The 14,355-nt window shown below is 41.3% G+C and overlaps 1 protein-coding gene across 1 annotated transcript; it reads left to right on the forward strand.

The window, feature by feature from the left end:
- Positions 1-3,939: 3,939 nt before the first annotated feature.
- Positions 3,940-12,582, forward strand: dhcr7 (7-dehydrocholesterol reductase). Its single transcript, XM_071512799.1, has 8 exons — positions 3,940-4,015; positions 5,415-5,523; positions 7,481-7,703; positions 7,922-8,012; positions 8,188-8,401; positions 9,695-9,899; positions 10,073-10,204; positions 10,843-12,582. The coding sequence occupies exons 2-8, from the start codon at positions 5,417-5,419 to the stop codon at positions 11,305-11,307; spliced, it is 1,437 nt and encodes a 478-aa protein (XP_071368900.1). The 5' UTR covers positions 3,940-4,015; positions 5,415-5,416; the 3' UTR covers positions 11,308-12,582.
- The last annotated feature ends 1,773 nt before the right edge of the window (positions 12,583-14,355 follow it).

Genomic DNA, 14,355 nt, shown 5'->3' on the forward strand with positions numbered 1-14,355 from the left:
TGAATGATCCTGGTTCAGTGTGTCTGGTCTGTAGACATTGCTATGCCTCCTAACAGCCACTAGGGGTCAGATAGGCTAACTGTGAGTGAGTGAGTTAGAGCTATTCTTAAACACTGACATGTTTAAGTAGTAGGACCTGTTTTGAAGTATGTTTTTAAAGAGAGATCAATGGTGGCCTTCAACAAATGCACACAATAATGTCACAGTGTTGTTACGGCTCATACTCTTGTACAGTTCAAACAAAATTGTTTGATGGGTTTGTGTCCAGTCAGAATTTTAAATATGGAAATTATGTTAATTGTCAGAACAGAAGAACACCCTGTCAGTGAATGACTGTTGACATTAAGAGTTGTATTACTAGTACAACTAAAAATGTGATTCACAAGCTTTTATGCCATTGTGGAAAGGTCTATAGGTGAATCTGCATACTCAATATATGAATCTAATATATTTATTCAACTATGCATGCAATTCTCTAACCCCAGTGAAGACTGTCATTGCTGAAAGACTCCATTTTTAACATTCATGCACTTTTTTTTGTAGCTGATTTTTCAGTTTTTCAGCAAATTTTTCATTTTTCAGTTCACTTTGATTCATGCACCATAGTGGAACTGAGGTTTTTTTTACCCCTTCATTTGGGGAAATGAACACATAGATCAGCAATACATATATGTTCATCTCAGGGCAGGGAGCCTACTCCATTATCATTATTATTATTACTATTATTATTATTATTCTCCATTTATATGTTACCGCTAGGTCAAATCTTTCATAAGTACAACATCAGTTTCCATTTTTATGCAGACTCCCAGATCTATTTCTCGTTTGACTCCAACAACACAACACAACTGGTCAAAATACAATCCTGTCTTACTGGCTCTCTCAAAACTTTCTTCAGCTAAACTCAGATAAATCAGAAGCCATAATCATAGGTCCAGACTCCTCCAGCGAGCATTGCTCCTCTCACTTCTCTACCCTGTTGCATCAAACCCCAGTGCAGAAATCTGGGTGTTATCTTTGATAGCAAACTTAACTTTGACCAGCAGGTGAAGTCAGTCGTTAAATTGTGCTTTCTGCAACTTCGTAATATCTCAAAAATTAGATCTTTTTTATCCGCTAAGAATCTAGAAACTGTTATCCACGCTTTCATTTCATCCCGCTTAGACTATTGTAACTCGCTGTATTCTTGACTCTCTCAATACAACCTCTCCAAACTCCAACTAGTTCAAAATGCTGCAGCAAGACTACTCACAAAATCCAATATTAGAGTCCACATAACGCCTCTTTTAGCATCTCTACACTGGTTACCTGTACATTTTAGAATTGATTTAAAAATTTTAATGATTACTTTTAAAGCACATTTGGGGTTGGCCCCGGATCATATCTCTGATTTACTAACCCCTTACGAGCCTAAATGCAGCCTGAGGGTGGCAGGCTGAAGGTCGCATAATTTATCATCATTCAATGGAGGCGAGTGGCTGTTTCTGACATGGCAGAGGACTGCCCTCTAGTGGTTACTTTATGTAAGTGCACCTCAACAGGTAATAGGAGGCCAGCATTGGTTTGGAGCAGAAAAATGTCAAAAAGTCATTTGCTTACATCTTGGATAACATCATGACAACTGAGTGACCAGATTAATCGGCTGGGCACAGAGAATAACAGTCTCATTTATTATATTGCATTGAAATGTAATGATGATGGTAAATAAGTTTATGTGATAATAAAAGATGCCTCATTATAAATGAAGCATTTTAATTAGTGATTTGAGTTTGATGACTTATTGTGCATATTAGGTGAGAAGGTTTGATGACATAACAAGTTTGTGATTGTTTTGATTACCATTAACATTACATAAGGTATTGATTAGCATAACATTACATTTTATATAGAATTCTGTGCTCTTCTCTTAATGTTTTACTTGGAGTTTATATTTTTTCCCTAACTCTTTGAAGCTTTTACGTTAAAGATGTAATATATTATTCTGCTGTGTCAAACATCTGTCTAGATGAGGAGTTATTTATTCCATGCCTTGCTTATAATTGTGTTGGTGGTGCAAGTTTTGGTGGGCTTGGGGCCCATGATGCTGCATTTGATGAGGTAGGTGTACAGCAAGTTTTGTATATTGGACAGGCTGTGGAGAGTGGGAATATTATTTTTTTCAACTATTTTAAGGCACAGGTTTTTTGCTGACCAACTATGTCCATCATATCAACTGGTTATAGGAGTCAACTTGTGTAACTATTGTTGGTTTTGAGCTGTTGTGTTGAAGTTAGCCAATATACAATGTTAGAGCAGGGTAGCAAGGTGTAATGTAGCTGAAAGTATTACTGAATCATAGACTGCATATATTGATCTAGGCCTAATTGTAGTGAAACTCAAATTAACTGTACAATAACTAAATAACAAAATCTGTACAATAACTAAAACTGTTTTCAAATTTAACTATTAATGGTTAATTTAGCTCACATTTCCCTTGTAGGAAATTGAATTGTTACAATATGGCCAGAAGTGAAATATAAAAAATGAACATCTGAAATGAAATATGAAATGAACATCTTTAATTCTTCTTGCAGTGTAGGTTATTCATTCCATGCCTGCACTCTTCAGAGGGTCTGTCTGTATTGATTGCTGCTCTTTTGCTGCAGCTGTTTTATATGGAAATGTTTAGAGATATTTTTAGTGTTCTGAGAATCCATCACAGGAAGACGAGGCAGGAAGCAATTAAAAGACATGACAGGTCTATTTAGGCTAAAGCGTTTCTCTTTTTTTTTTATTCATAAGGGAATCTGACTTCTAACTATGCACATATGTTTTTAAGATGATAACTTAAAGGTCTGTCATTCTTTTTTTATGTGACTCCTGCAATTGTTTCAGATTTAAATGCAAAATATCATGCCACCCCATGATTTCTTGTAATATACCAAATCATAAAACCGCCATCTCATGTAAAGTCATATGAGCTTCAATAAATTGTGCCAGTGTACAGTAAATATTACAAAATAAAAAATTGCATTTTTCATTATACCTGTCCATATGTCTCTTTCTGCTCTGATGTCAGGATCTTATATGCGTTTTATTCTAACACATCAACACAAGTGGAATTTGGATGCATCTTATCTCATTGTGGAGTGTCACTGCAAAGGGGCTGAAAAACTTATTGACCCAATTTTCATTTTTAATTTTTTGCTTAAATATGTAAAACTGACATTGACTTTGACATTATGGTTTATGGTGTATTGATGTGTGGTAAAAGTTGTTCCCTTGGGGATACAAACGTTTATCAAATCAAATCAAATCAATATTGTTTGATCTTTCTTTATATGTCGTTAATATAATGTCTTGTAAACCTCTATGTTCTGGGCATCCTATAAATAAGAGTGCAAGACCCTTAAATGAAATTAGCCAATGAATGGCTTGTGAAAAAAAAAAATCACTATTCTCTACACATATCTGACAGTAGTGTGTTGGTGTGTTCCCTAATTGTGCAACACATCAATATCTAAATGAAAAACTTTCCTTTTTCTAGCTAGATCATCTACAGTACACATCTACTAGTTGGAGTAGGACTCCAACTGTGTGTTCCCATAATAGCTGGGCCTCTTCAGCAACTAACTCTTCTTCAACTGACCTATTATGAAAGCCTGAGGTCGACTGCTGCCATTATAAGACTAGCGTAAATATAATATCCCAGTGGATACTCATGGATACATGAAGATAATACTGAGAACGGTTTCATAAGAACGTCAGTGTGTTGTATACTCTGGACAAACCATTCACTCATTGGTCAGCTCGTCAGGTGCTGGTGGCTCCAGTCCGCATTAACCAATCAGAGGACAGAGCCACTTCTCAGACCCGCCCTCGCTGCTACGCTATTGGTTCAGATTTTTTACGTAGTCGCGTTATGGGCGGGGTATGTGTCAATACAGTAGGCTCTCCAGCGGTTACATGAGCAGGAGCACCTGGGAGGGCGAGACAGACTGCCAGTGAGACATCTTTTGGCTCCAGTTTTCCAGCGGTGAGTGAGCTATTATAATATATCCATGACTGGGTTATAAGCCAGTAAAATGTAGGTATTTTTCCTCTGTTTTATGTTACATTATGCTCATAATGCGGGCTATCACTTGAGGGGCTCCGTTCAGCACAAACCGAAAGGATATAACGGTCGTTCATCACCATTGTTGTTAGTAGTATTATAAAACTAGCTAGCTAGTGCAAAGGACAACACAAGTGCTAATAAATTGTTTGTTTTTTGTTATAGCCTACAACGTCGGTCTCCTTTCCGTGGGACAAGTTGGTTAAAAAAAAAACTTAAACGGTTAAATAAGTTTCGAATGTTTGACTAAACTGAAAGGTGTTTCAGTCAGCCATTCACCTAGTAGGCCTACTATTTGTGTGGCTGTGAATAGTTCCAGCTGACATGACAGTCTCTTTGCTCTGACAGTGTGTGTGTGCGTGCGCTCGTGCATACATCATCAGGGGCCAGTTGCATAAAGATAGACCAGACTTAAATATGACCTTAACTTGCTTTAGACAGTTACAGTTACTGTTCCTACTACTTCTTGATTGCTGTAGATCTCTAAAGGGTTGTTTCTGTCTCTAAAGACTCTCTCTCTTCTTCAGGCTCTTTCCAAAACACAGAGATTTGCCATCTCTTCTTAAAACAGCCTCAGTATTTAAACTTCCCACTCTGACAGGTAGGCACTTGTTGCCATAACAACAAAGTTCTTAACTCAAGATTAGCCAGGTGGAAGGTGGCTAACTTTCTTACCTCAAAATAAGTCAGTCATATTGTTTAAGTAACAGACAGTCTTAATTAGTCTAGTCCAACCTGAGAATCTAAGACCAGTCTAAGGCTTAGACTAGTCTTAAACTAGCTTTATGCAACTGGTCCCAGTAAATGTGGGGAACAATAGCAATCATGAAAAAAGTTTGATTTCATTGGTATGATTGGGATGTGTCAATGTATCTCTGGATAGCCTCACACATCTGTTGTCAAAGCTACAGCTTTATCAAGTTGGCCTCCACACAAGGCTCTGCTTGTTATCTCACTTCCCCAAGGACACGCACTTTGATTTCCCTCATTACCTCATTACCTGTTTATAAAAGTTCCCCTGACTCTAAACTACCTGTTTTCACCTGTTATGGCCTTAATGTTTTGCCCTGGTGCAATAAGAAGATAAGTGGCAGTATCAATTATGTGAGTCTAGTATTTATTTAGTTTTTTATGATGTATGCCGACGCTTTAGCACCCTTTGTACATTCATTGAATGTTATTCTATGTTACAGTGTCTCAAAAGTACTAACTGCCAGTGCTAGAAGTGAAACTACAACCAATTTTCTAGTCATGCAAGGGTGAATCGATGTATTCCTTCAAAGTCAACATGTCTATCTACCTTAATCTGTTCCTCCAACAGAAATGAATGGTGCAGTGGCCATGGAAACCACCAGGAGGCGTACCAAGCACAGTACCAATGGCAAAGCATCTGCAGAGAGCGAACAGACTGCACAGTGGGGGAGAGCATGGTGAGTTAATAGGCTCGGTTGAGATGACTACCTGCACGCCTGGAAAATAGACGAGAGTAGCCGAGTGCAGTCAGGCGAGGAATCAACAAGCCGAACGCTCCCGACTGCACACTCGCTGCTCTTTTTCTTCTTCTTCAGTTTTGTTTAACGGCGGTTGATAAACAATTTAAAAGGTGCATTACTGCCACCCACACTCACTGTGCTCTAACAACCCAGACCTTCATGTTACTTATTTTTATTTTAATGTAAGCATTACAGGTGGCATTTATGGAAAATATTACATAGCGTTCTAATAAAATGGTATACGGACTGCTCATGGAGTGACATCTTGGAATAGATATAAAAACTTAAGTCTCTTCATGTCACTGTGGGTGTGTGATACAACTGTGATGAACCAATCAGCGCTCAGCTCGAGGCGTTTCCCATCATCCACGGAGCTGTGCGGTCGGTGGAGAGCAGCTGCAGCGCCTCGCTCCAAAAACTGCAGCCGCCTCGGTCCCGCCAGATTCCTGTGGCTCGTGCAGTCGGGTCGGCGGAGCGAGTCGGACGACTTTTCTAACCATCATGCAACAGACCAAGCAAGTCGCTGGTCAAAACTGCACAGGACTTGCTCATCTCAAACGAGCCTAATGTGTCACAGGTTGTTTTGGGCCATGTTCTCATCTTATCAGCCCATACTCAGTTTTTGCCGACAATTTCGAACCATTCCTCTACCAAAATCCATGTAAGTAAGTGACAAACGTAGCCGACTCAACCCAAGCCCCCCAGGACCTGTGGGATTGGGGCATAAATGCCCAGGTCTCTTAACAAAAGAACTCAAAAGATATTTTGTTTAGTGAAAGAATATGGAGCATCAAATCATTGTACTCGTATTACACAGTGTAACTAGGTATTTTTAATACTCTTCAAATCCTCCTAAGACACACACAGAGATGTCAGCAAAAGGAAACCAGGAAATCTTTTTTGTCCTGAAACACCTGATACACAAGGATTGCATTGCATATTAGATTTAGTTGCAACTACTTGTTTTTGCATCTGTGAAACACATGGTCAGTACAGTAGAGCAGCACACTATGGCACCCTATTGTGACAATATATATATAATATATATTCTAGTGTGACAATATCTGATATTCAGATCATCCTTTGAGAGAGTCTGGCATTTGTTTTTAGTCCCATGACAGCAGGGGCTCTGTGGGTCGCAATGTCAGTCATTCGGTTGGTCGCTCTGTTCACCACTTTTGGTCATGTGGGTGAAAGTGTGCAGCAGGGAGTTAGATTGCAGACTTTCAATCGGGAGACCAATGTTTGATTCCCAGCAGGGACGCTTCCATAAAATTCAATGTTGCAGGGCTGTTAGACTCTTTGTCTTGTTTAGATGAAAAGCTACAAGTGTCAACAGTTTTGGATAAGCAGGGGCAGTGTTTTGGAAACAGGAGGTAAAGTGCATTTTCACTACCTATTCAGATTATATATTATTCCCCAAAATTCACCTTTAGAAACAAACATTTCTTAGTTGTAATTGTAAAATAGAAAGCACAAGCTGGCAATTGATGGATATTTTGAATTTTAGAATTGAAACGTTTCAGCTTTCAAGCAATATGCATCATTTAGAGCCATCGTGAAATCGGAGGAGTGGAGTGACTCCTGTTACCCATACATACACAGTCACTACCAAATTCTGGCAGTGTGTATGGAAATGGACTCTGAAACACTGTGTCTCTGGCTCATTCATATGGCGACACTAAACTTATTTTGGTTTATGTTGATCTTGTCAATTTATGGCTTGTTGCCAGACTCTTAGATGCTGAAAATGCATTGCTCTTTCTAGTGATATTGACACACTACAAAACTGGAGGAACCAGGTTTCCACTGAGCAACGTGACCTCAATATTCACTGCATCATTTTCCTATCACGTTCAGTCGGTCTTATACACTATATCCTATTCATTCTCAGGGAGGTGGACTGGTTTTCCTTGTCCAGTGTGATCGCCCTGCTTTGCTTCGCTCCCTTCATCGTCTTCTACTTTGTGATGGCCTGTGACCAGTACCAGTGCTCCGTCACTCAACCTCTGATCGAGCTGTACCGAGGAGAGACCACCCTGCTCTCCATCTGGGCCAAGGCACCCTCATTCACCTGGAGCGCTGCCAAGATATATGCCATCTGGGTGGCCTTTCAGGTAAGAGACAGAGGAGAGAGATAAAGCGAGAGAAAAGAGAGAGAAAAGTGAATGAAGTCACCACCATCATGCTTATAATTCATGGTATTATAATTACTATTATACTGAAAAGCAGTGAAAATGAGGTGGGTACAACTCACAAAAATTATTTATTTATCTCTACATATAGGGATCTCGGCCGACGCAGAAGGTTGAAATTGGTTCTGTTTGTCCCTTAGGTGTTCCTGTACATGTGTGTTCCTGATATCACCCACAAGTTCATTCCTGGCTATGTCGGTGGCGTGCAGGACGGAGCACGAACTCCAGCTGGTGAGCAACATACACACATTACAACATTTGCTTTGTTAAGACAATCCAAAGGAGAAGGTCCAGTATTACTCTCTTCAGACCCAATTCTTTTTTGACAGGGTGAGAGTGTTATAAAAACTGTTTCATCTCTATTTAAAACACATGCTTCTTAATTTATTTTTATAATTCGCCTTAGGCCTGATTAACAAGTATGAGATCAATGGGCTGCAGTGCTGGCTGATCACCCATGCCCTGTGGTTTGCCAACGCCCACTACTTCCACTGGTTTTCTCCCACCATCATCGTTGACAACTGGATCCCCCTGATGTGGTGCACCAACATACTGGGCTATGCCGTCTCCACCTTTGCCTTCATGAAGGCCTACTTGTTCCCCACAAATGCTGAGGACTGGTGAGTACCGATACACACATGACAGGATGACACGTACAAGGTCAAACGTACTTAAATTCAAGTTAAAGAAAAATCCACCCTCAGATACACTTAAACTGTTTGCTAGCATCAGTCTGTGATGTTCAAGTTATTTTGTGATTAAGTAGAGTAGTAATTTACTTTTTTGGTGTACCCACTTTCCCCCAACCTGCCTTGTCAACTTCTACTTCAGTTCTTCTACGGGGTGAAGCAAGGCTCCATTATGTGATTATGTGAATGTTTCAAACACTCTGTGTTGAAAAATACGCTTTTTTATCGTCCTACACATACGGTTCCATGACACCTGCTACAACACCCATAAGCCTCGCCAACTCCTGACCAATCACACGATCAGAACAGCTCTTCTGCTCTTAGGCTCATTCCACTGTCACTGTCTCCTCAGCGCCAATTTGGCATGGTAGCTAGCTCTGTGCTCCGTAACCTAACAGCCCTAGTACCCTGCATGATGTTTGACAGAAATTGAATCTCTGTATAAGTCTGATCCATCATTCTTTCAAGCCTTTGCTTTTAAGCCCTTTTGATTCTGAGGGAACTGACAGCAAAGCCTGACGTTTTAGATTTTTCTGCTATCAAACTCCATTGTAGCTATACTAGAAATATCTCGATGTGACGTCACGTCATCTACGTTTGGCCACTTATCCACAGGAATAAGAAACATACACCACCAAACAACAAAATGGACCCAAGAACGCAGAGAGAGACAGACAGCAACACTCCTCAAACCATGGTCAGGATTTGGCATGGGCCGTAACAACGCAACATACACAAGTAACTTACACAAGTGACATATTCTTTTGTTTTTGCGTTTGTTTTCCCTGCACACACTAGTTGCAAGGATGGCTGACTGGCATCAGGGTTTCTGGTCCCTGAATGGATGCGTAGGTTTGAAGCTCACTTCTGACAAGCAGTTTTGATAATCATTTTAATAGGTGTTTTCCCTGTGATCCCAGTCTTTTTGGACACCCTGTACACAGATAAGGGTGTGCACACAAATACACCAGGGTGCATGCAGACACAAACACTGACTTAGCAGGCTGCTCTGTGTTTGCCGTTACATTCATCTTCTTGTCTAGATTGGTCTCACTGTGGCACTTACACTAAGACTTTTATATACAATATCCTGTCTTTCTGTAGGTTTATGTCTGTTTCACAATATATCTTAAAGGAAAAATAGTTAAGCCTGGCACTGCAATAGCACAACAACACAGCGCTGAGCCAACCTGCCCTCTGTTTCCATTTTGTGTGATTCCACAGCAAGTTCACAGGGAACATCTTCTACAACTACATGATGGGCATTGAGTTCAACCCGCGTATCGGCAAGTGGTTCGACTTCAAACTGTTCTTCAACGGCCGGCCCGGCATCGTGGCCTGGACCCTCATCAACCTGTCCTACATGGCCAAGCAGCAGGAGCTGTACGGCCACGTCACCAACTCCATGATTCTGGTCAACGTACTGCAGGTAAGGAGGGTGAAGGAAGGGAGTCGAACATGGTGCTTTCAAACTATTTTCCCTTCAAGAATCTTTATTCATAGGGTAGGGTAATGTTCAGTTAAGGTCACATGCCCTGCTTAAATTTAGTGAGCTATGTAATAATCATTACATAATCATGTGTTGATTGTGTTTTCTTGTAGGCCATCTATGTGTTGGATTTCTTCTGGAACGAGGCGTGGTACCTGAAGACCATCGATATCTGCCATGACCACTTTGGATGGTACTTGGGCTGGGGAGACTGTGTCTGGCTGCCCTACCTCTACACACTGCAGGTAACAAACACAGACACTTGTCTGTGATGAATATGTTGGTCTCTATCATCATTACCCAGCAAACATTAAGGCGTTGAATACATGTTGATGTCGATGGCCTGCACCAATGTTGAAAACCTGTAAATACAGCACCAAAATGAAAGTTGAGACGACTTCCATAGTAGTCCATCACTGCTACCTGCATCGTTTAGTGAAATCAGGATCTTTCTGATATCAGTTTAACACAGTTTACAAAGCTGTTTTAATATGGATTTTTTAAGTGCCATAATAACATATTGTGCTCATTTGGGTTGAAGTTTTAGCGTTTAGCCTTAGCACCTCCTGCATGTTACCATCCGTCAAATGCTTACTGGATATCATCATTCTTCTCCTCATCATTGTCCAGTAACACTCAGTTCAGTTCTCAAATTAGAGCATGTTATTACAACTGAATAAAAATAAATTTCTAGAACATAACAGTAAAAATCTGTTCCACTTTTTGGACTGTGTGAATGTGTGTTCATTGCACAGCGACTAGCAGTATTTCAGTGTATGGGGCTAGAGTGATTCTTTACAAATAGAACAGCAGTCAAGCAGATGCATTCAAATGGTGAATGAATCCAAGTTAGCAGTACTAGCAGTACTTTCTCTCTCTCTAGGGTCTGTATCTGGTCTACCACCCGGTCCAGCTCTCCACCCCCCACGCCCTGGCCGTCCTGACGCTGGGCCTGGTCGGGTATTACATCTTCCGCTCCACCAACCACCAGAAGGACCTCTTCCGACGCACCGAGGGCTCCTGCAGCATCTGGGGCCGCGAGCCGTCGTACATCGAGTGCTCGTACCGCTCCACGGACGGCGGCGCCCACCGCAGCAAGCTCCTCACCTCGGGCTTCTGGGGCGTGGCGCGTCACCTCAACTACACCGGCGACCTGATGGGTTCGCTGGCGTACTGCGCCGCCTGCGGCTTTGGCCACCTGCTGCCCTACTTCTACATCGTCTACATGACCATCCTGCTGGTCCACCGCTGCGTGCGCGACGAGCACCGCTGCAGCAGCAAGTACGGCAAGGACTGGAAACGCTACACCGACGCCGTGCCTTACCGCCTCATCCCCGCGGTGTTTTAGACCGGTGCTTCTCAAACCGTTTGGCTCGTGACTCCTTAAAACGAACCGATGCGTACTCGCGGCCCTCTGCCACAGAGTGGTAAACAGTTCAACCAACAAGTGGTTTTCCCTTTTCAGGTTGTTTGATTTGGTTATCAGAGGAGGCCTAGAGGCTGAAAACTATTCAGCATTTCACAATAAAAAAGCAAACAATTGGAGAAAAATCTGAAAAAAATGACATGATAATAAATTTGAAAGGTTGAAAGGTTTTTTTTCGCGACCTCCTGAGGGGCCCTGACCCCCAGTTGGAGAACCACTGTTTTAGACAGAGGAAGAACAGGGAAGGAGGGAAGAAGGGATGGGTGGAGGGAAAGTTAATGATAAGAAAGATGAAAGGGGGAAGGGATAGCAGGATCAATGTGAGGTGTGTGTGTGTCCGCTTTGTATGGATGGGGAGAAAGTTAACAATAGACAGAGTTGAAATAAAAATGAGGTTTGTGTTTGTGCGTGCTTTGTATGGATCACGAATATACCATATTGATACAATTTTGATACTATATGTGATACACTATTTGTATGTATATCTGTATGTGTGTATAGGCTATTGTACATGCATGCATGTGTACAATACTCATTTGTTTATCTGATTATGTCAGAGGACATTTCCATGTTTTCCACCTTGTTAAACATTTTGATCACAATAGTACCAGATATTGAAACTGGTTTGACTGAGCACAAATCAAACTAGCCCAAGCAAGGCTCAGGTAAAAGATTTTTAAGTAGGTGAAACAGCAGTATTATGTATGCTCACCATACTTAGTTGTATTCCAATTATGTATCTTTATCTACCTAGTGGCTTAAGGGACCAAGCGTTGTCATTGGCTCCACTGATAATACTTACCTCATATAAACTAATTTTGTAATCTATGTACAACTGTAAACTCAGTTCTCAAATAGATTCAGTTTATTTCCAACATCATACCTTTCTAGACAGGTGTAAAAGACTTTCTAGAAGTTATGAGAGATTCAGAAATACGCTAACCTGGCTGACGCAGTGGCTCTGTCTGGGGGCCCTTGGTGCTGACGTACTTGTGTAAGCCAAGGTAGAAATATGCTGCTTCCCCTGCTTAAATCAGTTTTTATTTGGTTTGTGGTGAACCCATATGTCTTCTAGATCAAAGTCTAGGCATGTTCTAGCTGTGTGTTTATAGACTTTTGATGTGCTGAAGTGTTTTTGCTGTATCCAACCTTCACAATTTCCATTTGACTACACTGCATTCCCTCTTACTAGCACTACCTTGCTTCTCAGTAAGAAAATAAACTTGACATTTTTTGAAAAAATAAACACTTTTTTGTTGATTTTCATGGGCCTGTGGTGTCTCATCACTGTGGTATGAACTTTTATTCATCCATGTTTACATTCCATCCTTGTCTGTATCATTTGTCAGAGGGATGATCAATCAGAGACGTCAACAGGTTGAAATTGGGATTCACTGTCTCAGTAGACTAAAGCACATACCATGGACTCAACATTAGTGAGAGTCCTGTTTGTGGCCACGTTGTACCTTCTTTCTCCCATTTCTCAAGTGTCTCTCCACTTTTATACTAGCCAGTAAAGGAGAAATACCCCAAAACCGAGATGGTGAATACATCCACCTATATGATAACCACAAAGTCTGGTAAAAAGCCTAGATATAGCTGTAAACACAATGTTCAGAGAGGCTAAAAGAATAGTATGTATTGTCAGAAAGGGTAAGACAAGCACACATCCCTATACCCATAAACATTTGATCATGATGTCAGCAGCAATGTCTAACACCAGGGGGCAGTAGATGACTTTAAATCCTGGTGGTCAGTCGGGTTAAGTGAGTTGGACCATCCATCCCTATCTCCACTCAGCTGAACTATGGCAGGTCTCTCTTTAGCATTGCGTGCGGCTTCTATTTGTAAATATGAGCAATGATGTAAACCATAAAAGATACATCAGTAAAGTGAAAGTTTCCTGTTTGGAGTGGAGTGATCAAAAAGCTTAGACTGCACATAATCACACAAGTGAGATCCCACACACACACACACACACACACACACACAGTCATGCATCCCTGGCCCTCTTGAAACAGAACTGGATAAATAAACACAGCTCTAACTCTTCCTTTATTTAAGGATAAAAACAACGCAAACTTCAGGCTCTTCTCACTGCTTGTCCATTATATTTACTTCTCAAGCTGGGTTCAAGTAGTTTTTTAGATGGATATGTATACCAGTATCAACAGTTCGGACCAATCCAAGCTTGTTCTGAATTGCATTGTTGTTAAATACCAGTTAAACTACTGAGCTGCACTGGCCAGAGCTTCCTTATTGTCAGGATAGTCTTTGTGCTATTATCTTATTAACAAAGGCGTCAGTGCAAAGATCTCTTCATGCAGCTCTGATATCACATCCACAATAGATTTTTTAAAGTGCATGTGTAATGCATCTTGATAGGTGTAGGCGTTGCTGTGTTAAGCGCTTATGGTTTGACAGTGGGTTCTCGGCGTGTTAGCGGTCCATTGTACCAAGCCGCCTATTATGCCATGTAAGCACTGGCCCGTACCCTGAACCTCACCATCAATAGGACTCCTATCACTATAATGATAGAAGTAATGGATGTAAATCAGTTATGATAATGGAAGACCCATTGATTTCCCCCCCTTGTCTCCATTCAAAGCGGAGGCAATGTACGGCAAATTCATTACGTTGCATTACATGGAACCAAATTACCCTTCGTTCTCTTTTCAGGCTATTAATCGCGTCCCAAAATATCCCTGAAAGCGAGGAAAGCGCGGGGTGAGAGCGAGGGCGCCTCGCCACGCCGTGGTCGGCATCGCTCATCACAGAGATGACAAACGGCTCTCTGTTGAGGGAGAAGGACATTTGAAGAAAGGGCCGATCTCTTTTTGCGAAGACGCTAAAAGCCGGACTATTGAATTTTGCGAGTCGGGATCGAGCACTTACCCGTACAAATGGCCCGCCACGCACAATGACCATATTGTGGGGAGCTGCTCTTTACAGCTGCGCATTCATCTGCCG

Source organism: Centroberyx affinis, unplaced genomic scaffold (genome assembly GCF_046629955.1).
Source record: "Centroberyx affinis isolate AG114_WGS23_722 - 3 ecotype Tasmania unplaced genomic scaffold, CSIRO-AGI_Caff_v1 ptg006540l_1, whole genome shotgun sequence".
In the NCBI taxonomy this organism is placed as follows: Eukaryota; Metazoa; Chordata; class Actinopteri; order Beryciformes; family Berycidae; genus Centroberyx; species Centroberyx affinis.